Source organism: Aureobasidium melanogenum (assembly GCF_000721775.1).
Source record: "Aureobasidium melanogenum CBS 110374 unplaced genomic scaffold scaffold_19, whole genome shotgun sequence".
Classification (NCBI taxonomy): domain Eukaryota; kingdom Fungi; phylum Ascomycota; class Dothideomycetes; order Dothideales; family Saccotheciaceae; genus Aureobasidium; species Aureobasidium melanogenum.
In genome coordinates this window covers 390,734-417,626 of record NW_024470071.1, presented here as the reverse complement: position 1 = coordinate 417,626, position 26,893 = coordinate 390,734, and the positions used below count along the sequence as shown (strand labels likewise).

The window sequence follows — 26,893 nt, the reverse complement described above, 5'->3', positions numbered from 1 at the left end:
ACGGATCAAATGCCTTGAGTCTTTCTCAAGCTCGCTTGCTTAAAAGACTCGGAAAAGGGTTCTGGGATAGGATTCAGGACAACTTCGCCGGACCACTTCGTATCTCGAGGATCACAAAACCGGACTGCGGAACAGTTATCTTCAATTTGATCCTTGCAAGAAGACAATTTGCCTCACGGACAGTCAACCCCGTGTTCATTGGCCTTGTTAGACGTCAATCATTGCGGCTATGCACATCCGCTTCGCTTCTGCGTCTATTAGCAGTTACATTGACATAGCAAACGGACGATCGTCCCTGACACGAGAATCACCGACACATTCCGCTCTTGCCAAGTCACCTTGGCATACCAATCATATTCGTCCGCCAAGTGCGACTTGGCAATCATTACATTGCTTTGTCCTTCTTGACCTTCTTCTTCAGGACGCATATCCTACCCCAGCATGTAACAGTGGGTGAATCAAAGTCTTGGATCGCGTGCCTACCTCGTCTCTGACCCTTAGACTCCAGTACATGTGTACAGCCGCCACCATTGAATATTCGCTATCTCTTGGCTGCTGGCACTATATTCAACCGCTTCTGATAACAATTCAACTGGTAGGTAGTAAGGAATCCGCAGTTTGACAAGACAAAGTTCGGGAGGAGGGTTGCCGGACAATCCCCTCTTCTTGCTTAGGTATATAACAAGCTGTACCTCATTCAATTGTTAAAATTCTTGTGCTTCGTTCCAAAGTATTCTAGGGTGCATTCTTCCTGAAAACATTCCCTATCATGAGCAACAATACTCTTGACGCCAACGAGCTCGCCAAAGCTCATGTCCCTCAGGCGTCCATGCAAGGCACAACTCTCGAGGCACATGCCGGCCGTGGATCGATGGATGTCGGCAAAGTCGAGCCTCTGTATGAAGTGCGAACCCCAGAAATCGAAGAGCACGACGATACCCCTACAGAAGAAGATCTCAAGACCCTGCGTCGCGTTTCTGGCAAGATTAAGTGGGCCGCTTATACCGTCGCCTTCGCTGAACTAGCGGAGCGTTTCTCTTATTATGGAAGCTCTATTCTTTACACCAATTTTGTGCAATGGCCTCTACCTGAAGGGTCAAGGACAGGTGCTGGTGGTCTTCATGGCCAACCTGGAGCACTTGGTATGGGACAGAGTGCAGCACAAGGTATCAGCTTGTTTAACCAGTTCTTTGCGTAAGTCTGCTAAAGTACGTCCTCTCCGTATGGTCATTCACTAACGACGCCTAGCTATTTCATGCCTCTAGTAGGAGGCTACGTGGCCGATGCACACCTCGGTCGTTACAAGACTATCCACATCGCCATCGTTATTGGCATCGTTGCTCACATAATCCTGGTGGCCGCGTCTGCACCCGATGTTATCATCCACAAAACTGGAGCTACTGCCGCCTTCATCATCGGCCTTCTCACCCTCTGCGTCGGTACTGGTTTCTTTAAAGCTAACATCTCGCCACTACTTGCTGAGCAGAACACTGATCTTCGAATGCGTGTTGAAACCCTTGCGAGCGGCGAGAGAGTGATCGTTGACCCGTCGGTTACCAATTCCAGGATTTTCCTCTATTTCTACTTCTGTGTCAACATTGGCTCCCTTACCGGACAGATCTCCATGGTCTACGTCGAGAAGTTTCATAGCTTTTGGTTAGGTATAACAAACCCTCAGTAAACAGACAAACCCTTTGACTGACACTATCTACCAACACAGCTTTCCTGCTGCCGACCATACTTTTCCTGGCAGCTCCGGTTGTTCTCTTCCTAAACCGCAAAAACTACATTCTAAGCCCGCCTACTGGCTCTATCTTGTCTAAGTTTCTCCACATGCTTGGTTTCACCTGGAAAAATCGGCAAGGGAAGTTCAATTGGGACGTTGCGAAGCCGTCTAATGTCCCTGTCGAGCAGCGCCCTGCTTGGATGACATATGATGATGCATGGGTAGAAGAGGTTAAGCGTGGTCTCAGTGCTTGCAAGGTCTTTCTCTTCTTGCCTCTCTTCTTTGTGAGTACCTCGTTCCAGTTGGAGCCTCTCATCTTTACGGCGGCCATATCTCATTCAATATTGATTTACGACGCTAACAACCTTCACAGCTAGCATACAATCAGATGACTGGAAACTTGACGTCCCAAGCTGCGACTCTTCAATTGGGTGGAGTGCCGAACGATATCATCCAGAATCTGAACCCAATCTCAATAGTCATCATGATCCCAATCCTGGACCATGTCATCTACCCTGGCTTCCGCAAGATGGGCTTCGCCTTTACCCCGATCAAACGTATGACGGTCGGCTTCTTCTTTGCTACTGGATCCATGGTCGCCGCGGCAGTCATGCAACACTACATCTATGCGAAATCGCCTTGTGGAAAACATGCATCGGACCCAGACTGTATAGAAGAGTTTGGCAAGGCTGACATTAGTGTTTGGGCCCAGGTCCTGCCTTACATTTTCATCGGTATTGCCGAGATCTTCACCAACGTTACCTCGCTCGAATATGCCTACGCCAAAGCTCCCGCAAACATGAAATCTATGGTCATGTCTATCAACCTCTTCATGAGCGCATTTGCCTCTGCCATCGGACAAGCATTCACACCTCTTTCTGAAGATCCACTGCTCGTTTGGAACTATACTATCATCACCATCCTTGCATTCTTAGGCGGTGTGGGATTCTGGTTCTGCTTCCGTCACCTGGACGCCAACGAAGACAAATTGAATATGCTGGAGAGGTCAGCGATGCAGGGCAAGAACACTGTCGTTGAGCCCAAGGACTCCGAAGCTCAGCTCCAGCATGTTCACGAACAGAAGGCCTAGTGACGTTGGTCTGGATTTCTAGCACAATACTGTCAACGTTTCGGTCACCATAAAACCCCGATCGCACCCACTCAGAAGTCCACATGATTACAGACTATGTAGCAGAATCGAATGTGCTTTATGCAATAAACGAAAGTGCACTTCACCTATGAGAGATGCGTCACATTCAATGTGACAAGCACATCGCTATTGGCATTGACGACGGTCATGGAGATCGAAGACTGATCTTGGGGGAACACGAACGACCTTTGCAGAGTGCATTGCGATCATAGCAAGCGGGAGTGAGTTGTGTATAGAAGGTGCAGATGAATCTCAAATACCATGCATGCCTTGCCTAGTGTGCTAATGATGCTCATGTTCGCTGAATTGCGTTCCTACATGCGACACGCCTCCTCCGGTGATACAGAGCAGTTATAGAAGCTATCACAATGCACATTTTTTGTGTCGAACGAGCTGCTACTGCAGAGAGCCGTTGAGGTATACGTTACTCGAGCAATATCACGAGACAAGTTGAAAGTATCGTGCAATTCAGTAATCACATCGTGACAAATGTTTCGAGATGGAGAAAAACATTTCTCTACCCGCTGCGAATGTGTACGATAACAAAAGGGTAACTCCGAACGTATGATATTTCGAAATTTCTAGGTTTCTGAGAACTGAACAACACACACTTGTCTGTTTCTGCTACCACTCATCCAATCAGAGTCAATGACGCTCAGGTTCAAGAAATCTGCACGTGCCACAATGGCTTGCATGAATGCCAGCATTGCCCCAATGAGATCAATGGTCTTGAGAAACAGGAGCATGGCCTCGCTTAGAAGGATGTAAGACGGCGTAAGCTGAACTGACAAAGATAAATTCGCGTTCCACCCACACTCTCGCAACCCATCATTCTTATTCAAGAGCGCACTACAACACTGACATCGATTGACGATTCTGTACGAATAATGAAGGAATTCGATGATATGCTCGTTAAGCTTGGAGGGCGGGTCCACAAGCCGCTGGGACGTAGACTGGCATCAACTCCAACAGGACCACGAGCAATTGACAAAGAGGGGGGTATTCGTACCAAACCTATGAAAGTTCTACTCGCCAGTATGTCTAGGACTGGTACCTTCTGTAAGAGCAAAAGCTGCGATAAGATTAGAAGCATCAGCTAATGGACGTGTTGAGCAATGTACACTGCTTTTCAGAAGCTTGGCTTGACGCCGTACCACATGGGTATGTGCTTGAATACCTTTTGCATTGCAGATCACCACTAACAAGATATAGCGGAGGCCGTCAAGATGGCGTCTCAAGATCTACCAATTGCATGCGAAGCACTAGATGCTCGTGACAGCGAGAGACCATTCGGACGAGAAGAATTTGACAAATGGATTGGTGATTTCGACGTCAGTGAGTCTAGTGTTATCCAGAAGGTATTACTGACAAGAATAGGCGGTCTGCGATGTGCCAATGAACTTGCTGGTCAAAGAACTTCTCGGAGCATATCCGGAGGCCAAAGTCGTCCTCACAACTAGAGATCCTGAGAAATGGCGCAGGTCCATTGAGAATACTGTCGGCGTCATCAGCAAATGGAGGATCTGGCCATATCTAGCTCTGATCAGCCCCGAGTGCGCGGCTTGGTGCGCCATGTTGCACAAAATGGATACTGTGATGGACGGATGGAGTACCGAAGCATTGGCCCGTCACAACGCAGGCGTCCGGGCAGTTGTGCCCAAGGAACGCCTTCTCGAGTTCAGGTTGGGGCAAGATGGTTGGAAGGAGCTCTGTGATTTCATTGACTTCCCGAAGCCAGAGGATGAGTTTCCGCACGTCAATGACGGCAAGATGTTTGTCGCTGTTCATGTACTCTTGATCAATATCTGGGCGATGAAGGCTGTGAAGGATGGGCTTGTCCGCATGGCTCCCTGGTTGCTCTTGATCGGATCCATGTTTCTGGCCAGAAGGCTGGGCTATATCTAAATAGTCTACCAATCTTGTCTTTTTTGCGGACTAGTTTTGCTTTTTTTTTTTTTCGTAGCCCTACTGCAGTGAAGGACTGTGCGGCAAGTTTTGTCATGGATTTCGGTTTCGTGAGCGTCCAATTCTACGAGTACTGCGGACTCAATCATCTGTGGGCTAGGAGCGATGCTCATACATGTATCCAGTCAGGTCCTCTTGAAGTGTTAAGACTTTTGCTTCTTTCCATATGAAGTTATTGTTTCAGGCTCCATGTCGCTAGATCGACAAGCATATCGTCCAGAGCATCTCCTCACCGGGGTTCGTAGTAGCTTCTCCGAGTCCTCCGATCTCTATTTATGAGGAGTTTTGATAGCCCTTAGGGCTGCGAGAAGCTGTAATCAGCGGCGATAAGCTGTGATCAACGCCATAGTTTCAAGAACATCATCAAGGATTGTCGTGTGTGGTCTTATACAAAGCCTCACGATATCAGTCGAATGTGAAATTCAACGGATACGTGGTAGGCCACGCTGCTCATAAGTTCAACGAGCAGTATTGTGAAGGAAAGCTGTTGGTGCGTTTTGAAAGGTGATTTCGAGCTCTTTGCTGATCGAGGTGCTGCAGAACAGGAGAAGGATACCTAAGATAGGTTTGAGAAAAGTGGTCATCGTCTATCGATCCCGAACGGGTTAGATAATTTTAGGGCTGCACATCGGATTCTTTTCCGGCAGCCCACATGATTTAGCCTTGGGGGTGCGACAACGTCTTGCACTTCAATTTTGGTTCAACTCTTCAGACAAAGTGTAGAATTTCTTCTGAACACTTACGGCCGCACCAATCGCTTTTCGATGGGAGGAGACTTATGAGATTTTGTTAGGCTAATGCAGATGGTTTTCGTAGGGTTGTAATGGCGCCGAGCGCGACACCTGCCAAGCTGTCGCTTCGCCTCAGGATAAGTTCTCAAGCGCAATCTGAGACGCTCGCGTCCTCTTTCGACAACCCTGCCCTGTCGGGCCTTGCACGCAGTATAACATACAGGCTCTTGTAGCCGACATTAGCACTATTATGGGAGATCTGTGGATCTCGACTGCAAAGTGCGTAGGTATATAATATGTACGAGCCATCTCGAAGCTGAATTAACTCACTACTTCTTCTTTGTATCCTTTCTTGTGTCTTTCTCAATTTTCTTGTCGCTCTTTTAGATCATGAGATCTTTCTCTCTTTTCACCTCTGCAATTGTAGCATTCGCCAGCACCGTTAGCGCTGCTGGTGTCACTGGCGCCGCTGAAGGTTTCGCCAAGGGCGTCACTGGAGGTGGTTCAGCCGCTGCTGTCTATCCTAGCACCACTGCCGAGCTGGTCTCGTACCTTGGTGATAGTCAGCCCCGCGTTATTATTCTCACCAAGACCTTCGATTTCCGTGGTACTGAGGGTACTACCTCCGCCAAGGGCTGCTCTCCTTGGGGTACTGGCAGTCTTTGCCAGCAGGCTATCGACAAGGATGGCTGGTGCGAGAACTATGAATCCTCGGCACCCAAGGTTTGTTGCGATGTCATCTTTTCTCCGGTGGTACGTGGTCTTACAAGAAGTAGGTCTCTTCCATCACTTACGACAAGGCCGGTATGATCGGCATTACTGTCAACTCAAACAAGAGTTTGGTTGGTCAGGGCAACAAGGGTATCATCAAGGGCAAGGGTCTTCGCATGGCCAACGGTGTTAAGAACGTGATCATTCAGGTATAAAGAGCAATACTAGCCTCACATTGCATTTCTAACCTTGAATTCAGAACATCGCTATTACTGACATTAACCCCCACTACGTTTGGGGTGGTGATGCAATCACCCTTGCTGGTAATTTGAAACGGAGAAAGTTGATCTTCGGTTCCATCGCTAATTCCATGATAGGCACTGACCTGATCTGGATCGACCACGTTACTGTAAGTCTCCAGTACCTCCTGCTCGGACTATGGTTGACTTTTTTACTAGACTCAACGTATTGCCCGCCAGCACATCGTTCTCGGAGAGTCTGCTTCCGGCAGAGTCACGATTTCCAACTGCGACATCGATGGATCGTCCAACTGGTCGGCCACTTGTGATGGACGCCACTACTGGGCTCTTTACTTCACTGGTAGCAACGATATGATCACTTTCAAGGGCAACTACATCCACCACACCTCTGGTCGTTCGCCCAAGATTCAAGGCAACACCATCCTCCACGCAGTCAACAACTACTGGTGAGAACTGCTTTCTTCGCATTTCAGGTGAACCTGCTGACCCGTTTTGAAGGTACGACATCGACTCCAAGGGCCACGCTTTCGAGCTCGGCCAGGGCGGTTATGTTCTCGCTGAAGGGTAAGCTCATCTACTGACCTTTTCATACTTGTACTGACCTTCGTACAGCAACAAGATTCAAAACGTGGCAACTGTGATTGAGTCCGGAGCTACTGGTAAGTACTTCACTGTTCCTGGCAGTGGCAGCGTCTGCAGTTCTTTCATTGGCCGTAGCTGCCAGAGCAACGCCTTTGGCAGCTCTGGTGCTTTCTCCTCTGCCGACACCAGCTTCCTCGGTAACTTCAAAGGCAAGAACATTGCTTCTGCTGCTGCCGCCAGCTCCGTCTCCACTGCCAACGTCGGCTACGGCAAGATCTAAGCTATGCTTTTTGCTAGAGATACATTCAACTTTGAAGTGCCTGTCATACCATGTCCTGGACAGACATCAAACAACGGAAGAGAGGTCGTCTGTCAACTACTATGTGTTCGATTATGCAACTCTGAAACAGATGACATGTGCCGGTACTGGTGATGCACTTACCGGGGGTTGTTTTCTAGCTCGTATTCAGCGCAGGATACTCTTTTTATCCCGGGTCGTCCTGAGAACAATCTACCCTGGTTCCCGACTTTTCTTTCTCCTGTGCACGTAGTTTGTGTGTCGTCAAATTGGGCTTCTGAAGCTGACAGCTCAAAAACACGAAATGCACCGTGACTGACCACATACTGCTATTGCGCATTTTCTACCACGTCTATCATGACACATGGAGTTATTTGTAGCAGATACAACATACAACACTGCTCTAGATTGTAATGCTGGGCATAGAGCTGAGTTGGACCTGTGGATGTTGATGCTGAGAGAGTGACCCTGTCTCGGCAATTTCGTACTTTGGCCGACCTCAAAAAACGGCACCTAGCAGAGCAGGAGAAACCGGGAGCTCCGCGATTGAATGAGACACCGTCTCCGCGTGGGTTTTGGGCGCCTCCACCAACAAAATAGTTCCCTGTCCAATACCGAGCGACCTTGTATCGTTCCGAGTTGTCCTCCACTGCTATGAACGCAAAGCCGTCCCGAAGAGCCGAAAACGTGGTGACCTGCCGAAGACCCACTCCGACATCGATAAATTAGTATCCGCCCCTTACCGCGATGCTATCCAATTGATTGTCTCATTTGTGTCGCCAGGACAAAGCTCCTTTCCGATATGATCATGATCTTACCGTTCGCAACTGCAAAGTCAGGCGCCTAGCGTGGAGGTTGTCAAGGTCGATTCTTCGATGAAAATTTTCGCACTGGTCTACCAGTCGCAATACAATGAGCGTAAACTCTATTGGAGAATCAGGGGGCTCCCAAACGCGTCGTGATTATCGAAGGTTGCAGATGCAGGAGTTCGCTAACGACACTTGGTCAGGACATTATGCAAAATTCTCGCAAACCATTGATCCTACTCCTAATACAGCCCCGCCCTATAGCATGCTGTTGTAGCCTTGTAGGATCGAAAGTGACTGCATCCTTCTTCGCTAGGTGCACTTCTCAGTTAGGCAGGTCAGAGCAGCGCTATTGGATTGCGCGCCTACTCGTCAGCCGCCACGATGTTTGCAATACAGCAATGCTACCCAACAACCCTGCAGAGGTTGTATCCGCGAAAGCATGATCGTGGCGACGGAATTTGTTAGCTCCCACCTGAACTACTAACGCGCGCTTGTCTGAGAAGCGCGATCTTGTTCTGGTTGAGCGAGCACAGAGCATGAAAGAATTTTCTACAGAGCTCCGTGCTCGTCGACCGCCCCCATGGAGAGCCCCACGCAGCTGAATTTAACCACAGTCCCCATGGTGAAGGACGTTGGCATCCCCAAAATTGATCGCCAAACGAAGCACACCGCTTAGTGTTTACTCGTGGTATGATCCTGTGGAGGATCAAACACTGCAACTTCGACTCGTGCTTTTCAGCCACCAAAGCCACTTCCAAGACATACCAATTTCGGCACTCGCGTGAGGGCTCTGCAAGCCTCGGACCAAGCAAGCGCAAGCATGTTCACAACGCCGCCACGCTCGACAGCGTTGCTTGCATGCAGCATGATGCAGCCCGTAGTTGCCGTGTTGGCAGTGGCATGCGCCAAAAACAAACGGCCACCCTTGAGCTTGAGCATCTTTACTTCTTGAATTGGTAAGCTTAGCCTGAAATTCCCACGTCATCTGCTATACCGCCCCGAGATCACATTTGTGCCACTACCACAGAGTTTGTTTTGACAATTTGGCACAAGCTCGATGCGATCCAAGAAGCGAGGGCGTGAATTAGGGCGCGAGTGAAAGGGCGCCCCAGCTTCCCGACCCAAGTCCGGTGGGGAATGTTTGGGGTGGTCGACAATCTTCGGTATGGCGCTTTTTTCTGACACTGATCTGAGGTGATGATCCACATCGGTCTTCGCCGCATGGTCTGACTGAGCAAGGATGTCTGACCTTCGGCACCCCGTGCAACACGCCGTGTTTGCAAAGGGCCGGGCGTCAAGCGCTCCCGAGTTCTTCCCCGATTCCCCACCACCTCTCCAAAGCCCATCCTCCACACGCGCTTGTCGAAGGCCATCCCCACAACACGCGAGAAGATCAACTCATGATCTCTCTATACTGCAAAAAAGTAGGGCGGAAGGTCACATGCTAGAGCCACTGCTGAGTGATGATGTACAGTTGGTACATGTTCGCAGGTTGCATCATCTACTCCGCATTTGGTAGCTGAAGACATTTCATGGGGGAGACCAATCATGGTCGGCTAACATGTACGACCATTGAACCCCGTATTCAAAACGTTCTAGGGTTAAGGTACCGCAGGCAAGGTGGGATGGTTGCGGAGCTCAAGCACAATTTTTTTTTCTTTGGGATTATTCTCTGTCAGACATGTTTAGAATTTTCCATGCATAATGTTCATACTGTGCTATGGGGTTCAGAAAACGGCCCATGATTTCAGTTCTTCTGTTCGTCATGGCCGAGAAGCACAAGATGGCGAAGCATCGAAAGTGACGAGCTTGTCACTTCGAGAGCGTAAAATTATTGGATGGCCGAGGCTGGGCTTGCTGGGTCGGTCATTGCTCGACGTTGGTGGACCGTTAGTCTAAACCCACATGAAATTTGTAAAGCCTGCCCGGCGTCCCGCTGGTGAGGTTCTCGGCAGAAGCACTTACTTTCTTGCCAATCAAAAGTTCTAGACGGCTTAACGATCGGGCCATGTGACTGGTCCCGAGCGCTGAACGGCCATTTTTTTGTCGTAGCTCGCCGAAGAAGGCGTCTTCTGTAGTTGTTTTCGGCTAGATCGATATGTTCTCGATGGAAGATGGGGCTACGCGGGGATCGAGTCGAGAACGAGCGTGGGAATACAAAACCACGGGTTCGCGCACTCATTTGGATCATTCCATCTCACAAACAGTTCATCCTCTCAAGCCACCGCCAACATGCCTGGTGCTATGCTTGCTACCACTGCTGATGTCAATCAGATTGAGGCTCCAGTCACCTGGAAGGCCTACCTGATTTGCGCCTTTGCTTCCTTCGGAGGTATCTTCTTCGGTTATGACTCTGGTATGCGATCTATCTTGACCACCAATCACTCTTCCACCTCCTAACAAGTTGTACAGGTTACATCAACGGTGTCACTGGTTCTCCCGTCTTCGTCGAGATCATTGAGGGCGCTGGCCACACCTCCCTCTCTGGTCCCCACAACTCTCTCATCACTTCTATTCTCTCTGCCGGTACTTTCTTCGGTGCTATCATCGCTGGTGATGTTGCCGACACCATTGGTCGTCGCTGGACTGTCATCATCGGTTGTATCATCTACATCATTGGTGTTATTCTCCAGGTCGCCTCTCACGGTCTCGGTCTGATCGTTGCTGGTCGTCTCGTTGCCGGTCTCGGTGTCGGTTTCGAATCCGCCATTGTCATTCTTTACATGTCTGAGATCTGCCCTCGCAAGGTTAGAGGTGCTCTCGTCTCCGGTTACCAGTTCTGCATTACCATTGGTCTTTTGTTGGCTTCTTGCATCAACTACGGTACCAAGGACATCAACAGCACTGCCTCCTACCGCATTCCCATCGGCATCCAGTTCGTCTTCGGTGTCGTCCTTGCTGGTGGTCTCTTCTTCCTTCCCGACTCTCCTCGTTACTTCGTCAAGCGCGGTAACGTCGAGGCTGCTCGCAATGCCTTGGCCAGACTTCGTGGCCAGCCTGGCGACTCTGACTACATCGAGGCTGAGCTTTCCGAGATTGTTGCCAACGAGGAGTACGAGCGTGCCATGATCCCCACCACTGGCTGGGTTTCTGGCTGGGCCAACTGCTTCAAGGGTTCGCTCTGGAAGCAGAACAGCAACCTGCGCAAGACCATTCTCGGTACCTCTCTTCAGATGATGCAGCAGTGGACCGGTGTCAACTTCATCTTCTACTACTCTACTCCTTTCCTCCAGTCCACTGGTGCCATTAGCAACGCCTTCCTGATCTCTTTGATCTTCACCCTCGTCAACGTCTGCTCTACCCCTATCTCCTTCTGGACTGTCGAGAAGTTCGGTCGTCGTCCTCTGCTCATCTGGGGTGCCTTCGGTATGTTGATCTGCCAGCTTATCGTCGCCGTTGTTGGTGTCACCGTCGGTTTCAACCACACCCACGACATCCCCAACCCCGCTGGTGGTGACCCTCTTACCCGCTCCAACAACATCTCTGCCGTCAACGCTCAGATTGCCTTCATCGCCATCTTCATCTTCTTCTTCGCCTCCACCTGGGGTCCTGGTGCCTGGGTCCTGATCGGTGAGATCTTCCCCCTCCCTATCAGATCTCGCGGTGTCGCCCTCTCCACCGCCTCCAACTGGCTCTGGAACACCATCATTGCCGTCATCACTCCTTACATGGTCAACAAGGATGAGGGTAACCTTAGATCGTCCGTCTTCTTCATCTGGATGGGTCTCTGCACATGCGCCTTTGTGTACTCCTATTTCCTTGTGCCTGAAACCAAGGGTCTCTCTCTTGAGCAGGTTGACCGCATGATGGAGGAGACCACTCCCCGTACCTCCTCCAAGTGGGTCCCTCACGAGACCTTCGCTACCTCCGTCGGCCACGCCAACGGCGGCAAGCTCGACTTGGAGGTCGTCGAGGATGTCGAGAGAAAGGGCAGCGTCTTCTAAGCGCTCCATTTCTCTCTCACATCAAAATCCGCAAGGTGCAGCCGAGCAAGAGTTCAAGATATCCACAACTGCATTGTACATCCTTCGCGATGTCAATAGTTGCTTAGTATTTCAATAATGAATTTTCTACTTCAATCTTTCATTCTATTATCAAGTGACTTGTGAAAATGTACAGTATCATTCAAATGTCTATTCGAGTACTCAGCTTGCCAGTCTCCCTCAGTACAGCGCTGGTCCGAAATTCATCATCAGTAGCCCCACCTGACAGAATCATACATCAGGGGCAAGTTCAAAGTTGCGTCTTTTCGCAATTGAGTTGTGCTGATCACGATCAGCAGACAGATCGGCAGCAAACGGCTGGCCCGGTTTACCCCAGATCAAGAAGGGCCGAAAGTCGTTCCGATATCCTCGTTGGTCGTTAGAATAATGCACTAATATGGGCAATACAATAGTAGGATCCAATACGAGTACTCCTTCAGAGGTCATGCTGACAGCTGTAAGCAGCAGATACGAACAGGCTCCCCCCTCATAGAATAGGCGCTGTATCTCCACATCCTTGCATACTTGCTAACAGCATCCTAGAGGGCAGCTTCCTCGGCCGACGCTCTCGATGACTAAATTTGCGAATCGTGTTTGGCATGGACCATTTCTAAGAATAATGGTCATCATCACTTCGCCGCGGCGTCGCAAAGCACGGGAGTTTCTTCTTCTCGCATTCTGGCCATCATACCGACTCCATTGTGCGTCTCGACCCTGGGTCCGCGCATCTTCGTGTCACGCAGACCTCATCTCGACCCCACCTCGTGTCGAGTCACAACACCAAGCTTCTCGCGTTGCAATTCGTGTTACATCAGCAATCTTGATCCTCGGAATTATCAGCTTGCGTCTCATCGAGAACGAAGATCAAAAACTCAGCTGGTATGCACATAACGTCAATAGAAACGAACAAGCAACAGCCAATTTGCGTGAATCGATTCTTGCATCGCTCGTTAGCCTTCAACGTCCGGCTTCTTTTTTTTTCTTGTCTTTGGTGGCCAAGTAATTTCCAGCTGCCAAGTGGTTTGGCTTGATCGCGTGACTCGAAAGTCACTTGTACCCTTCGCAAGTACAGGATGGATTGCATGAACATGTAACGATACCGAAGCTACATTTGCTCAATCCTTGCAATATTTGGCTTTCGCGTCTTGCATATTTCTCGCTCGAAGTCAGAGCGATAACGTAGGTCACCTGTCGAAAAACCTGCTACTATTTGTACAGCTTCACCCTCCTTAACAACCGCGAGTTGTGAGAACCACAAAACAACACCTTGCTACAGCTACGGTATATCAATCTCAGCTCAGAACGACCTATATAGCATGTCGTGGCTTCGTACAACACCACTCAGAAGTTTGTCATGTTCACGCCATTAAGCATACGTGGTGAGGGAATATGGAAACATGCAGTGCTCTGGTCGCACTCGATGCTGCTATAGAATAAGTTGTTACTTTTCTCATCACTCTCACCTTTTCTTCGCTCTTCAACCCCAATTCAATCGCACATTCACTGTCTCAAGTCTCTTCTGTTAAAGATGCATATCGCAATGGCCATTGTTGTTACTATGGCTACCCTCGCTCTCAGCCAGACTAATGTAGATCCAACCTCAACAAATTCGCTCTTCGCTTACAAGCCGCAGTCAACCTTGCAGCTGAATCATCTTTGGTCTCTGCAGCGTTGCAATCGATGTCTTCCGATGCAGCGACCGCGACCGGAATCTACAAGTCGCAACTTCAAAGCCAATATTCTGCTTATTCGTCCGAGGCCTATGCTGGGTCATCGAGCCAGGCAATCGCTATCAGCAGTCAACTGGGCTACTTGGTGTCTGTAGCTGCGACAGCCTCGACATCGCGTTTGAGCTCGACAATAGCATCTGCTAATGATGTATCACTGTCAGTGCCATTTCTACTACCTCAGCCTCTGCGTCAAATTCCTCAATGTCTTCAAACTCTGGCGAGTCTATGAGCTCATCGAGTACTGAAAACCTAGCCTCTTCAAATATTACTTCTACAGCGACTCACACATCGGTTTCCTCATCAGCTTCCTCAAGTGCTTCCAGCGGAGCTGCAGTAGCCGCACTCCCTGCATTCGGTCGTCTGGCCACCGTTCTGATAGCAATGGTGAATTTGTTGTAACGTTTCACTCGGGATCTTTCCGTTTGTTCCTCTACTTAGTATACGCTTGCTCGTATAATGGACGCTACCAAAGTAATTGAATGGTGGGAAAGGTGGTGATCAACGAGAGCCACTTTCTTGATTTGACACGCTCTCTCTGGTGGCACTCTCGGTACGAAAAGAATCGTGCATTTTCATATGATGCAATCATGCTTGTTGTCACGATGGTAGGGGGACAAAGTGAGGACCATATGAGCTAGTCTAATGCGTACGGTTACGCAATACCCTGGCAGATGAGCGTGACAAGATCTCTGGGTGCCACAGATGTCAAGGATGCCATGATCGCCTGCTTCCTTGACCTCACTTCCGTGAACGTCAAGTCACTGAAGCTCGCTGTCAGAGAAGCTCTTCGTACGCCCTACCATTTCACCGCAAAGAACAACATCATTTGGAGAGGTGAAATGGTCTGCGAGCGCGGAGATGTTCCTCAAATCTGGATGCTTGAGAATAACAACCAGGCACGCGTTGAGACTTCCAGAGCAAGAGATATCATGGCCAGACATCACACATGGTCTCGCCTTTTCAAAAGCTTGAAGCTGGTAGAGAAGGATGCTGAGATCAAAACTGATCTCAACCACCGCTGTCCTGTTGCTCTGTACGAACTCCACATGCAGCTCCTCGATAGGCTGCTTGCGACCTCCGCTGTCGAGATCCGCAAGAACCCTAAGCGTCGCACAGCTCGCTCCGAAGCACGAGTTCAGTTCAGAGTGGTCGATCGCTTCAAGTGTTCATATCACTTTGGTCTGGCTGCCGGAGGAGTCTTCGACGACAACCACAGCGATGATGACGACCAAATCGTTACGCCAACACCCAGCCGCAAGAGAAAGCGTTACCTCCATAACACCATCCTGAGCCCGCAGCAAGCCGGAAGACTTGAGCAGATTGTCAGTCTCGGCCTTCTCTGCACTGGCAGTGTCTCTCCTGGCCAATACGGTATCTCAATCCGCGATCTTGACATTGAGAAGGTTTAAGCCGACACAGAAGCATCTCAACGGGAATACTGGCTCAAGTGGAACCACGATAACAAGACTCTTTCTGTCAACAACACAGAGCGCTTCCAGGATATGATCAATACTGAGTAGAATGCCAGCAAGAAAGACGATTGCACCCTGAGGATCATGAAGAACCTTGAGCCTGAAGATGCGCAGCTCTGCAAAGTTGATAACAGCAATATGTTCTACGAGCATTATATTGACGACGCACGTAGGGACGATCTGGTTCCTGAGTACTTGACTCACAGGACTTCATAAAGTAGTGGCGGGCTCTTATCCAGTCCTTTTAGTGATAGCAGTGGTTTGCGCGTGGCGCGTAATTCTCTGTGGGGTTTGTCTCTTTCCAGTGTCTTCTTCTTCGATGATTCCGTTTTCGTGGCCCGTAAATTTCAGTCTAGTACATAGCTCGTGTCTATACAATACGACACATCCGCTCAGCTTCTATTCGTATCTTGTAGGATTTGACGTCCTTAGGGTGGACAGACTTCGTATGCCAATGCATGTAACTGCCATCGTACTCCGAATACAGCAGGAGGCAAGATGCACACCGTAAAAATGCACAAGTTTCGCAGAGATGGAGACATCTCCATTGAGAGCCGATAAATTGTCGTTTCTCGGTGGACACTATCCTGATTTCTGATAACATTGTGCATAGAAAGAAATGTTACATGCTTTAGCACACGGAGAGGCTGCAAGCGGCCATTCTTGGTTGCACTGGATTTCCGACTGGACGTCGTCAAGAAGACAGCACAATTTTCGTGACAGGCAACCTTAATCACTAAGTCGGCTCTGGATCTGATTGGCAGAAAGGAGAAACACGCGTTATTGATGTTGGCAAAGCTTTGTACTCGAGTACGGTCAGGGTTGGCAGACGGGGCCTTGGTGGTGGTTGGGCTTCCCCACATTCTCAGTCAAACAGCCGAAGATTAAGCGACAAGCGATTTTGCACGAAATCTGCGTGCGACTTGTCCAACGCTTTTGCGAATCGACGACGACAACGAACCCTCGACAATCCCCTCTTTGTGAAGCCAGTCAATGTGAGTCGCTTCATTGATGGCACGAGAAGATGCGACTGGACGTATACGGCGACCGACTTTTTGCAAATCTGGACATCGAACGACACCGGCCGCGCGCAGTCGACAGTGAAGGAGAAAAATTGGACAAGCACATGCATACACACAATCTTCGACACACGACCTACATGACCCATTCTACACTTCCTGTCACTGCTTTACCGTCGCTACGAGCCTTCTCGATCCATCCTAATTTGCAACAAGCCGCCGCCGACTCGACCTCGTCGCGTCTTCTCCGCCGTCGCACACATCTCCAAACACAAGGACAGCACACTGACCGACGCTTTCGCACAGCAGCCTTCATAATCCGACAACATGGGTATCTCTCGCAGTGGTAACTGGAAGCGCGCCGCCTCTGGCGCCAAGCGGTAATTATCTACTGTCACTCTGGACTCGTAGGGAAACTTTCGCTGACATCCTGCTCAGCATTCCCGCCAACAAGAAGCGCGGTATGTAAACAAACTGGTGTCCAACACCGTAACCCGATTGCTCGACGAACTGTCTTTCTGACTTTTCGTCTTTACAGCTTTCGAGAAGGGCCGTCAGGCCGCCAACACCCGTATCGGTGCCAAGCGTATCCATCTCGTCCGCACCCGTGGTGGCAACCGCAAGTTCCGTGCCCTCCGTCTCGACTCGGGCAACTTCTCCTGGGGCTCTGAGGGTATCTCCCGCAAGACCCGTGTCATTGCCGTCGCCTACCACCCTTCCAACAACGAGCTCGTCCGTACCAACACCTTGACCAAGTCCGCCGTTGTCCAGATCGATGCCGCTCCTTTCCGTCAGTGGTACGAGGCCCACTACGGCTCCGCTCTCGGTCGCCGTCGCCAGGCCAAGGGTGCCGAGGCTGAGGAGACCAAGAAGTCCAAGTCCGTCGAGAAGAAGCAGGAGGCCCGCACCAAGGCCGCCGGCAAGGTCGAGTCTGCCATTGAGAAGCAGTTCGAGGCCGGTCGTCTCTTCGCCGTTGTTGCCTCGCGCCCCGGCCAGAGCGGTCGCGTTGACGGCTACATCCTCGAGGGTGATGAGCTCGCCTTCTACCAGCGCGCCATCCGCAAGTAAACCATGACCCGCCGGTAACGAAGGATTATGGGGGGATACTCATCATGGCTCCTGGTTGGGCGTCGTTGTTCATGACCTTGGCGTTTGCAGAAAGACAGCAAAAAGTACTGTTGTTTAGCTTATGCCAGAATCTTCTCTTGTTTTCAAAAAAATTTCAAAGCCTTTCGAATACCCCCTCATATATGATTTTTCATGAGATGATTGTGCTTTTGGTATAGATATTTCTTTCTCTTATCATCTTCGTGCCTTGTTCCAACCTTGCTCCGTCTAGTCTCGTTCATCCATGCCCAAGCCTCATTATCAATTACATGTCATCAGTCCTTCATCGGCAGGTCCAGGTCCACCACGAATGGTGCGTTAACTGGACTATAACCAACATCCATGATCGCTGCATTGATCATGATCGTCTGCTCACCCTTCCTGATTCTCGTTCCATCTAGAAACACCGCTCTCTGCTCTTTGACTTCGTTCTTTGCCACTTCGACCCTTTCCACTTCTTTGACGTGCTTCTTCCATCCCTGCCCTTTGAATTGCTCCATGGTCTCTTTCTCAGTCACGGAAACATCATTCCATGTCACAGTCTCGGCACCCCAGCCCTCATGGATGTGACCAAAACAATGTACCGATGGCTTTGCTCTAGCCATTGCTTTGAGCAGATGTGGGCAACCTACGTTTCCATGTGCGGTGATGTCTCCACGCTCATACGGAGGCCCATGGGTACAGATCACGTCTAGTTGCTGATCTGAGAAGGAGGGTATTGGGTTGACAGCAATGTTGGTGGCATCAGCAAGGGTTTCAGACGCAGGGTTGTAGCGGTCCTCGTATTTTTCGTATGGAAAAGCCCAATCGTAGAATTCAGGCTGGTATTGAGACGCATAGAGCTGAGGAAACTCGTTAGTCTCTGAGGTTTATGTGTTTGTATCGATCAGTCATCTCAAAGCGTCGCTGCTCCGAAATAGGTTGTTGCTGCAATGCAGAGTATAGAAGATAACAATGGTAGAGCAACGGGGAGCCACTTACCGTCAACACTGCTCCATTGCTCAGCTCAACCTTATGGACCCCCTCCTCCAACATTGTTACACCCTCTTTCCTTGCCCGACCTTGCTCTCCAAACCAAATCTCTTGAGCTTCCTCATACACATCCTCCCACTTCTTGCCTCGCAACATCCATTCGTGATTTTTCATCCATGTCTTATCCAATGTTCTGTCATGATTACCCGCAATGACCAGTTTAACCGGTGCATCGATAGCAGCAAGCATGTCTAGAGTATCATGGTACTCAGAAGGTGTACCTATCACGGTAAGGTCGCCGCAGTGTATCAAAACATCTGCCGAGGGAAGAGGAGGGCGGAAAGCTTGAGAAGATGAGGCGGACGTAAAAGGTGCACAATGTGTGTCACTGATTATCAGGACACGCGTTTTTACTGTTGGGGGTGTTGACATTTTGTGTAGTGTTTGTCTTTTCTGTTGGAATAGGAAGTTAGATATTGGGAGACGGCGGACGCTGCGCATGTAAAGTTTGTTTGGTGGTAAAAGTGTTGATGTGACTCAAATTGAGAGCTTTAGGCGCCAGGGTCGCGTCACATGCAGATTCCATGTGCTATCAACCTATTAGCGATCAGCTCTTTCCCATCTCGAGTCACAATTCCCCTAAGCTATCGAATCGCACAGTTGCGACATGAAAAACGAGTCTGCCCACACGGAGATAGTCTTCAAAGGGTCTTCTCTGAGCAGACCACATTCTTTACAGAACTATTGTGCATCTTTATAGCTGCAATGTAGCACGGAGGACGAAGCTCAGTGTAACCGACATGCAATAAATATACAATATAGCAGAAAGGGTATCTAGATAATAGCAGAAAAGGAAACGAAAGGCCAAAGACAGCAAGATATTTTATCCAACATTTTCGCGACCTCCAACATTAAAACCTGGTCCGACTGCTTGCCCTGCTATGGCTCCTCGTCCCACCATCACCACTCTTGTCCTTGCTTCCTAGACTCAAGAAGCTCAATCTCTTTTTAATAGAGGCGCGCCGACTTCTAGGCTTGTGTACCGTCTGCTCAGTGTGCTGTGTGTCGATAGTCAAGACATCACTTGGTGCTCTTTCCCTCATCGACGCAGGCATCTGCGGCACTTCTGTATCCTGCCATGCCGCAGATCTCACCCGCCAATCCCTCGAAGGATATATGGAATGCAGCTCCAACAAAAAGCTGTCTTCGAAGCTTGTTCGTAGCATCTCCTTGATGTGTGTAGGGATCAAAGGAGAAGACATGGCAAGTTCGATGCTGCGCGCGTGGTCCTCGAGTGAGACCATCAGGATGTCTCGAAGTTGTGAATCTTTAGTTTTTGGCTCGCCAAAGGCGTCGTGGTAGATACTTTGGACTTCGGCCATGGTGTTATTAGCGGTACTGCCTGTCCCCGGACGGGATGAAATCGATTCGAGCAATCTGTGATACTCGGCCACACTACCACTTGTGTTTGTGTCCACGCTCGAGTGGATAGTCTCGATCAGTGGCTCTACATGCGATTCTCCTTTGCTGGCAGCAGAATGAGTTGCGACTGCAACGTTCAACGTCTTTCGCTGAGTGCGATCGATAGCTGCTTGCACCGGTGTCAAGACTACCCTCTCTTCCCGTATGATAGAGCTGTAGGACAATACGGTAGGGAACGCAGTTTGGGTGTAGAATACCGTCTTCTCCACAACTTGATCGACTACGCTGACAGATGGATTATCATGGCGGCTCGTCATTGCAAACGCTATGGGGTGAGCGGTCAGACAGTGTTCTCTGAAACCTGGCGCGACCCCGCCTTGCTGGTTGATAGGATGCAACTGATTTTTGTACACAGTGACAGGACTGATCTTGACAGCAGGGTCGTGCGACGACGATGTGGGATGCGTATAGTCTGGTCCCAGATTTGAAACGTATGGATACTGCGCTTGGAGCAACGCCGAGAAACTCTTCCTGTCACAATTTGCAGGACCTTCAAAGATGAAGTGCTGACCACGTACAGAATCTGGGAAGAGTTCATGATTGTTGAAAGCGACATGGAAGAAACGAGGAAGTGGTACCGGTCCGGCAGCAAGAGTGTTATAGATGCGTGCCTCATCGAAGCGAACTTGCGCAATGCCAGCAGCGTCCCAAGTAGCTTCACGTCCTGCAGCAAGCTGTTTGAGGGTCTTGAGAACGTTCTCCCAACAGTAACCCTTCTCATAGTACGTTGCTATTGTCCGATAAAGACGGTCTTTTCGTGATTGCACCAACTCTGCAGGAGTTTCGAGCCCAGGTACCTTTGCTGCGGCGAGTGCTTTGGAAGGCTGACTCTCATTCAATACCTCGATATGCAGATTCAGAGTGCATGCTGCGCTGGAGTAGTTCCTAGCCTGGACATGAAGTTCGGCAAGCTCGTGAATACGGCACACGTATGCTTCCTCTTGACCACTCAATCGTAGGAACTCCATAAGACGAAGTAGCTGAACCATGCGCGAAGCTGGGTCTCTCACGTCTCCCAGATCAGCCAATACATTGAACAATCGGCCCACTTCTACAATAACACTCATCAATGCTTCGTAAAGCACGTTCAGCTCGGTGTTCTTGATGATGACAAAGTGCTTTCCGAGTCGTTCCAGGAAAGCGGATGCGAATGGGCTTTGCATTGCGTGATCTTCGCGATGCATGGTGTCGAAGGCATTGATGATGGCTGCTTGAACCACAACCAGATTCTCGTTCAACTGCCATTCACTGACGATGATAGATCGCAATATGTCAAGACCGACAGATTGCAATTGATCGTGAAGCCCCATACAAAGTCTGACAACAGATGGAATGATCTCGGTCGACAGGCCCACTTGGTATCCTCCAACTCGGTTCATGGGATAGAGCACTTGAAGGTACTCTGGCGGAGCCTGCCAGCCTAAACAGGCCCAGCCTTTCTGTAGCAAATCGGCAGCGTTTGCGCGGATGTCACCACCAATCGTCCAGATGGCCCGTCTTGTCTGTTCGGTAAAGGTTTCCATAGACACCATTCTGCCGAGGGCAAGGTCGATCAATATCTGGAACCAAATCTCCCACAGATCGGGATTGAACTCCATTACATCGTTGACGCCGCTGTCGTCCTCAGGAGGCACAAAATTTGTGGATAACATCTCCAGCAACCATTGGAGAGCAGTGATCGTGACCTTTGCATGAGTGACATGCAGACTGAGCCACTGGGTAGGGTATGCCTCTCCATTATGAACCGATTTGAGCACCTTGAAAGCCTTGGCCAAGAAATCTTGCTGCATGGTCTTTGAGTCGGAGGGAGTTCCACTCATGAAAAGCTGCCCTTGTGGTGGCCCTCTCTGGAAGAAAGAGTCCAGTATGGCGGCAATTTCCATCAAGACCTCAGAGGGCACACTTGACGTATCCACAGACATGCTCAGGAAGGGATAATGGTCCGGGAAAAGGTACGAGAGAGACTTTTTTGACCTGTTGATGGACAGGGAGGACACTCTCCCGTCACCGCCACTTTTCAGGTACTCATTGATGATGTGATAGGCCTCTACAAGTCTCCAGATGTAGTGTAGAGACTGTGCAGAGTTGGAAATCTGAGCTTGCTGGGTGCGTAGAATTGAGCAACACATTCTGACGCCTTCTATCTTTTGCTCGGTCAGGTTGGATGTATCTGGCCAATAATCTTCAAGCCATCCTATCGTCAAGGCATGAAGCTTGAGCAAAGCATCGGGAGAAGAGAACGTCTGTTGGCCAGATAACTCCTTGACCATGATCAGTCTATGAATGCGCAGACCGCCTTTCTTGCCGGCCGATGCATTCATCATGCCGTCGACGACATCCAGTATATCATCAGCAGCCATGACGTAAGCGAGCTCAGGAAGCCATGAAGAGAAATGTTGCATGAGGATCGTCTGAGTTCCGTAGAGATCCTCTCTTGGATTGCGCATCAAATTCACCAATGCCACCAGTACGGAAGATACAGCATTGCCTAACGACGCAGTGCTGCGTGGCGATCCGGATTCGCCGCGATTAGTGACGAATTTCATGACTTGGCCAGAGACCTTCAAGGTACTGCGAAGCTCTCGTGCATCCTCGACTTCGTAAGGTCTGCTAATGAAGGCACGCAAAGCCCTGCACACGCCCTTGGAAGCATCGTGCGAGTGATGACGCTCCTGGACGTATTCGTCAAATAGATCTTTCGTACTACTGAACCGACGATCGCGTGTTAGATGCAGCATGTGAACTAGACATGACAACGCCCGCTCAGTGAAATTTTCTCCAAGGCTGACTCCCGTCCCAGTGTCATCAGCCACACGGTAGAAGACATCAAATATCTTGTCAAGCGCTGTCAACAGCGGCTTGAAGAATTTGACAATCTCAGCATCAGGAGCCTGCTTGAAGCCACCCAATAGAGGCATAAGACCCTGTACTGTCGTCCCGTCCCATTGGAGGAGTGAGCTGATGGTCGGATCCTGGGGAGTGGTACTGCTGCTAAGCGTAACATCTACCAACAACGCAGCCATTGGAGTATTGTCCTGTACCTGAAGCTGGTCAAGACGTGATGGCAGCATCTGGTAGGCACCCCTACCATGAACCGTACTTGCAGTGTATTCGCTGTAATCCCACAGAGCCAGTGTTTGCTGACCATGAGTACACACAGCACCTTGGTGATCCCATAGAGGTATCCAGGCCAGTGCGAAGGGGAATTGGTTTCCCTCTGCAATGCTAAGAACGACATGAGCATGAGGTAGGTCTTCGTTGGGAACTGACAGACGGATGGTTTGATTCCAGATCTCGCTACGGTCAATAGCCGAAGTTCTGTAAGCAGTATGAGGTGGGCGATTTGATGTTGGCCAAACCGAGTTCTCAATGCGATTTCCAGCCTCGGTTCGCACTTCAAGAGTCAGCTGAAGGTTCCTCAAGTCCGCTTCATTAAAAACAGCGACACTGCCGTCCTGCGGGTGGAAGCAGTGAGCACCAGATGGTAGGATAGGCTCCTTGATGGTTAGGTAAACATCGCTGCGTTGATGCGCGGAACCAGAAGACAGGTTAAGTGCTTGTGTGCAGTAAACATCCCTCAGCAGAGCAGGATTGTCTTTGATGAGCACGTCAGAGTTTGGATGAGCGAAGGCACGCAGGTCCAGCTGAAACTTGCCAATTGAGGGCGCTTTGGTGAAGGTGCCCATTGGACTGCGAAGAAGGTTCTTAATAACGTCTTCCCAGCCATCTGCACCGACAACAGGCTCCTCGATGACTTCTTCGAAAGCCTCAGCTGGAGTCCAGAGCGAGATATTGTGAACGTTATTGCCATGTTGACGGATGAGCTCGCCAATCTCAACTGCGCCATATCCAACGACACGCCTTAGCTTCTTTTCTGATGTTGCAGGTCGTCCTTGTGCGTCTGTGACAACAGGTGTCTGTGGCCTGCCTCTCATTTTCGACCGTGATGATTCTCGAGTTGGCGGTCGTGCTTGATCTCGAGAAGTACTTCTTTCAAGATTTTTGCGGCCACGTTGACTGCCCCAAAGGAAGCTACGACGCGCTCCTGTGCTTTCTGAACGGCTGTGAGATTCTGGTCGGTCTGCTGGTGGCAATGGTTGGGAAGGTACGATGACTCGTTTTCGGGGAGCTTCTTCTCGATGAAGCAGGCACACCAGATACAGGTGAGAGCTAGGGTCAGTCGCACTGCCTATTTCAGCCTTGGTCAAATCTGTGAACAAAGTTTTTGGCAACTGATTTGGTGCGAGACTCTCGAGGGAATGACGATCGAAAGGCACTTCAACAGCAAAAACCTCAGACACAGCACGCGGCACAGCATCAGATGCTTGACGACAGAGATACATATGCAATACACCCGGCTCGCCACTCAGATCACCAGTTTGTTGTAGATCAACCAGCAAATGTGAAAGCAAAGATTCTTGAGCAGGTGGTGGAGGAGGTCTATTGCGCATGCTCATGAGCGCCTGTAACTCGAGCATTTCCGTGATGCTGTCCTGTGCGGTAAGAATTCGACCTTTCTCCTGAGGACTTCGTACGATAACTTCTCCTTGAAGCAGCTTGTTTCCATCGACCAAGTCCCAGACCGTCCGCTCTCTTAGAGCTGCCAGCTCTTTCTCGGTCAAAAGGTCGTGTATTAGTTGTTTGCGTGCATTGTCCAGTCTGCCAGCCAGATCGGAGAGCTTTTCCAGCAGGTCGTACTCGTGGTTTAGAATCAACTGGTGCACATGGGTGGAATGCCACTCGCGCAGGCATGACGAGATTTCGTCGACCAGTGGCTCTTCACCAGAGAAGGGAGTCGCATCGCCAATGCGAAGAGCAGGCAGAGGAGCTTCTTCTTTGAGAGCACCCACCGGTCTTGGCTGCACGTCCACGGGCAGCAGATGGGCATTGTTGGGTTTGTGTGGAAGCAAGCGTGTCCTCCTCTTTGATTTTCCCCTACGCGGTGTATTCTTCGATAGCTCCAATGGATCGTGACCATTCTGAGCACCACCATTCGCCTGTGCAGTATCCAATTGTCCTTTCTCTTCTTCGGCAACGTCATCGTCTTCAGTCAGGACCTCGCGGACCTCGATGCAATTGCGCGGGAATATGCCAGCATAGGCCCGTGGCATGATTGGTTGGCCATCCTGACAATCCAGACCCGTGATAATGGATGGTTGCGACAGTAGCCAGCCTCGACACCACTCATGGGCAATTCCGCCAACTTCGGTAATATAAACATCGTCGCCGATCTCGAGGGCAATATCGTTGGGGTGAGTCGCTTCGAATCGCTGCACGCACACAGCATGCACGATGTTCTTGACCGGTCGCCACGACATGTATGCTACACTAGCTTCTTCTGTTCATGTATGCGTCTTGTTCTTGAGCTGAGAGACGATTTACAGCAGGCCAAACAGGTATCGTGTGGGCTTAGCGGTGAGTGGTGGTTTCGAGCACGAGGACAGCTTGTGGCCGGGACGATTTTGCGTATCCAGAGAAAACTAGCACACGAGCGACTGTTCTGACATGTAACCTTGGAGCATTACCCTGGGCAAGCTGCGACAACAAGAAGGTTTGAAGCCGCTGGCCGTCGTTTCGGATATCTATCCACCTACAACGCTCGTTTCTGATGCTTGTCTGTCTTCGGCTGTCCTGCTTCTATATCTCTGTTCCTGTGCATCTGGGTTCTGTAGAAGTAAGGACGATTTGTATCTGCGTTTTCTGGCTTCACGTGTGTGAGGAGGATTGAAAGCTCCTTTGCAATCGATGACTCTCATATCAGCCGCCGAAGAACACATTCAGGGTAGCCGATCCAAAGGCTATTTCGGGGTTGCTCGAATTGGCTCCATTGCACGGACCATCTCATCTGCTTCAAGGTCGCACTGTCTCGAGCATCGACCGCAGATCCTCCATCTTTGGCCAATACTACCCTCCTCGTGCTGAAGTATGTATCGTGTATAGCAGTACGAATGCGCAAAACCATCTGAGGACATTGACCAGATATAGAACGTCTGACCGGCTCTCTTTGGCCATGCATGTGCTTTTGAACACGATAATGTCTTTTTTGATATACTTTTGACTCTTTAATATAACTTAGGCGGAGCACAACCAGAGGTACAGACCTTGGCACATGAGGCTGTGCCTTGTATCCACAAGCGTTGTTGCTCGTCTCCGGTGGTACTTGTCTTCCGGCGGAAAGAGTTGAGAATTTCCTCAAAGGATGTCACTCTGCTCACCTGAGCTTTCCTAAGCAGAGTGTAAGAGACGATAGCTCGGTGGAGCTTGCTCTACTTCTCGGACATATCGCGCTTTTATATCCTTACAGAGCAGAAGACCACGGCCCAATAGCATCCTCACTCTGGAGACTCTCCTGGTAACGCTACAGGGCGATTGATCAGCTGTCAAAGTGCACCGTTCGAGTCCAATGCAGAATCAGGACATAGGAAACAAAAAATGGGAGTACAAGAGAGTAAAGATGCGTCCGTAAACAGCCAGGGAGCAAGCTCAGACGTCAGTTGCGGGTTGGTCCCATGAAATAGGTAGAAGTAGGTAGGCTTGATTACGCCGCAAGGCGCAACTGAACCACTTTGACGTTTGCTCAAGGCATCTCCTTAATTTGTACTTGACTTCGACTCACGAGGAAGTGCTTCATATTTACCTGTGGCTTCACAATCCAGATAAAGCACACCTTCTTCTTCCACAAGCAGACCTATCATCCTATGGCTAGAAAGTGCCTTGACAGGGAGAAGTCGCGTGCTCAAGATGGCTTCTCCCTAGAGCGTTCGCCTTGGCGTTGCTCCTCCCTGACAAACATCAGTAAAATCCAGCTCCAATGGATCCACATGAAGTGCAGAAGTGAAGAAGAACGCAATCGTTGTTGTTTGCCACTCCTTCACAAAGTATTGAACAAGTTGTGG

At 50.0% G+C, this 26,893-nt stretch overlaps 9 protein-coding genes across 9 annotated transcripts; 7 read left to right on the top strand and 2 right to left on the bottom strand.

The window, feature by feature from the left end:
• Positions 1 to 299: 299 nt before the first annotated feature.
• M437DRAFT_54378 (uncharacterized protein) lies at positions 300 to 581 on the top strand (the record flags this gene model as incomplete). Its single annotated transcript, XM_041022677.1, is given in 2 exon segments — positions 300 to 486; positions 502 to 581. Coding segments are annotated over 2 exon segments (267 nt in total), but the record flags the coding sequence as incomplete, so codon positions are not given.
• A 290-nt stretch (positions 582 to 871) lies between these two features.
• M437DRAFT_77316 (PTR2-domain-containing protein) lies at positions 872 to 2,816 on the top strand (the record flags this gene model as incomplete). The annotated part of the gene is made up of 4 exons (XM_041026784.1): positions 872 to 1,194; positions 1,249 to 1,661; positions 1,721 to 2,010; positions 2,100 to 2,816. The coding sequence occupies 4 exons, from the start codon at positions 872 to 874 to the stop codon at positions 2,814 to 2,816; spliced, it is 1,743 nt and encodes a 580-aa protein (XP_040877631.1).
• Positions 2,817 to 3,853: 1,037 nt separating this feature from the next.
• On the top strand, positions 3,854 to 4,685 carry M437DRAFT_14672 (uncharacterized protein; the record flags this gene model as incomplete). Its single annotated transcript, XM_041018771.1, has 4 exons — positions 3,854 to 3,935; positions 3,990 to 4,037; positions 4,089 to 4,207; positions 4,254 to 4,685. Coding segments are annotated over 4 exons (681 nt in total), but the record flags the coding sequence as incomplete, so codon positions are not given.
• Positions 4,686 to 5,962: 1,277 nt separating this feature from the next.
• M437DRAFT_54062 (uncharacterized protein) lies at positions 5,963 to 7,405 on the top strand (the record flags this gene model as incomplete). The annotated part of the gene is made up of 7 exons (XM_041022627.1): positions 5,963 to 6,295; positions 6,349 to 6,492; positions 6,543 to 6,606; positions 6,661 to 6,692; positions 6,742 to 6,989; positions 7,042 to 7,107; positions 7,156 to 7,405. The coding sequence occupies 7 exons, from the start codon at positions 5,963 to 5,965 to the stop codon at positions 7,403 to 7,405; spliced, it is 1,137 nt and encodes a 378-aa protein (XP_040877629.1).
• A 3,059-nt stretch (positions 7,406 to 10,464) lies between these two features.
• M437DRAFT_86688 (putative glucose transporter rco-3) lies at positions 10,465 to 12,176 on the top strand (the record flags this gene model as incomplete). The annotated part of the gene is made up of 2 exons (XM_041028511.1): positions 10,465 to 10,588; positions 10,645 to 12,176. 2 exons carry the CDS (start codon positions 10,465 to 10,467, stop codon positions 12,174 to 12,176), a joined length of 1,656 nt encoding a protein of 551 aa, XP_040877628.1.
• Positions 12,177 to 14,532: 2,356 nt separating this feature from the next.
• M437DRAFT_68140 (uncharacterized protein) lies at positions 14,533 to 15,354 on the top strand (the record flags this gene model as incomplete). Its single annotated transcript, XM_041025064.1, has 2 exons — positions 14,533 to 14,550; positions 14,617 to 15,354. The coding sequence occupies 2 exons, from the start codon at positions 14,533 to 14,535 to the stop codon at positions 15,352 to 15,354; spliced, it is 756 nt and encodes a 251-aa protein (XP_040877627.1).
• A 1,409-nt stretch (positions 15,355 to 16,763) lies between these two features.
• M437DRAFT_77313 (40S ribosomal protein S8e) lies at positions 16,764 to 17,504 on the top strand (the record flags this gene model as incomplete). Its single annotated transcript, XM_041026783.1, has 3 exons — positions 16,764 to 16,816; positions 16,875 to 16,897; positions 16,975 to 17,504. The coding sequence occupies 3 exons, from the start codon at positions 16,764 to 16,766 to the stop codon at positions 17,502 to 17,504; spliced, it is 606 nt and encodes a 201-aa protein (XP_040877626.1).
• A 314-nt stretch (positions 17,505 to 17,818) lies between these two features.
• On the bottom strand, positions 17,819 to 18,947 carry M437DRAFT_54063 (Metallo-dependent phosphatase; the record flags this gene model as incomplete). The annotated part of the gene is made up of 2 exons (XM_041022628.1): positions 17,819 to 18,385; positions 18,525 to 18,947. The coding sequence occupies 2 exons, from the start codon at positions 18,945 to 18,947 to the stop codon at positions 17,819 to 17,821; spliced, it is 990 nt and encodes a 329-aa protein (XP_040877625.1).
• Positions 18,948 to 19,426: 479 nt separating this feature from the next.
• On the bottom strand, positions 19,427 to 25,315 carry M437DRAFT_54130 (uncharacterized protein; the record flags this gene model as incomplete). Its single annotated transcript, XM_041022639.1, has 1 exon — positions 19,427 to 25,315. The coding sequence occupies one exon, from the start codon at positions 25,313 to 25,315 to the stop codon at positions 19,427 to 19,429; it is 5,889 nt and encodes a 1,962-aa protein (XP_040877624.1).
• Positions 25,316 to 26,893: the final 1,578 nt, after the last annotated feature.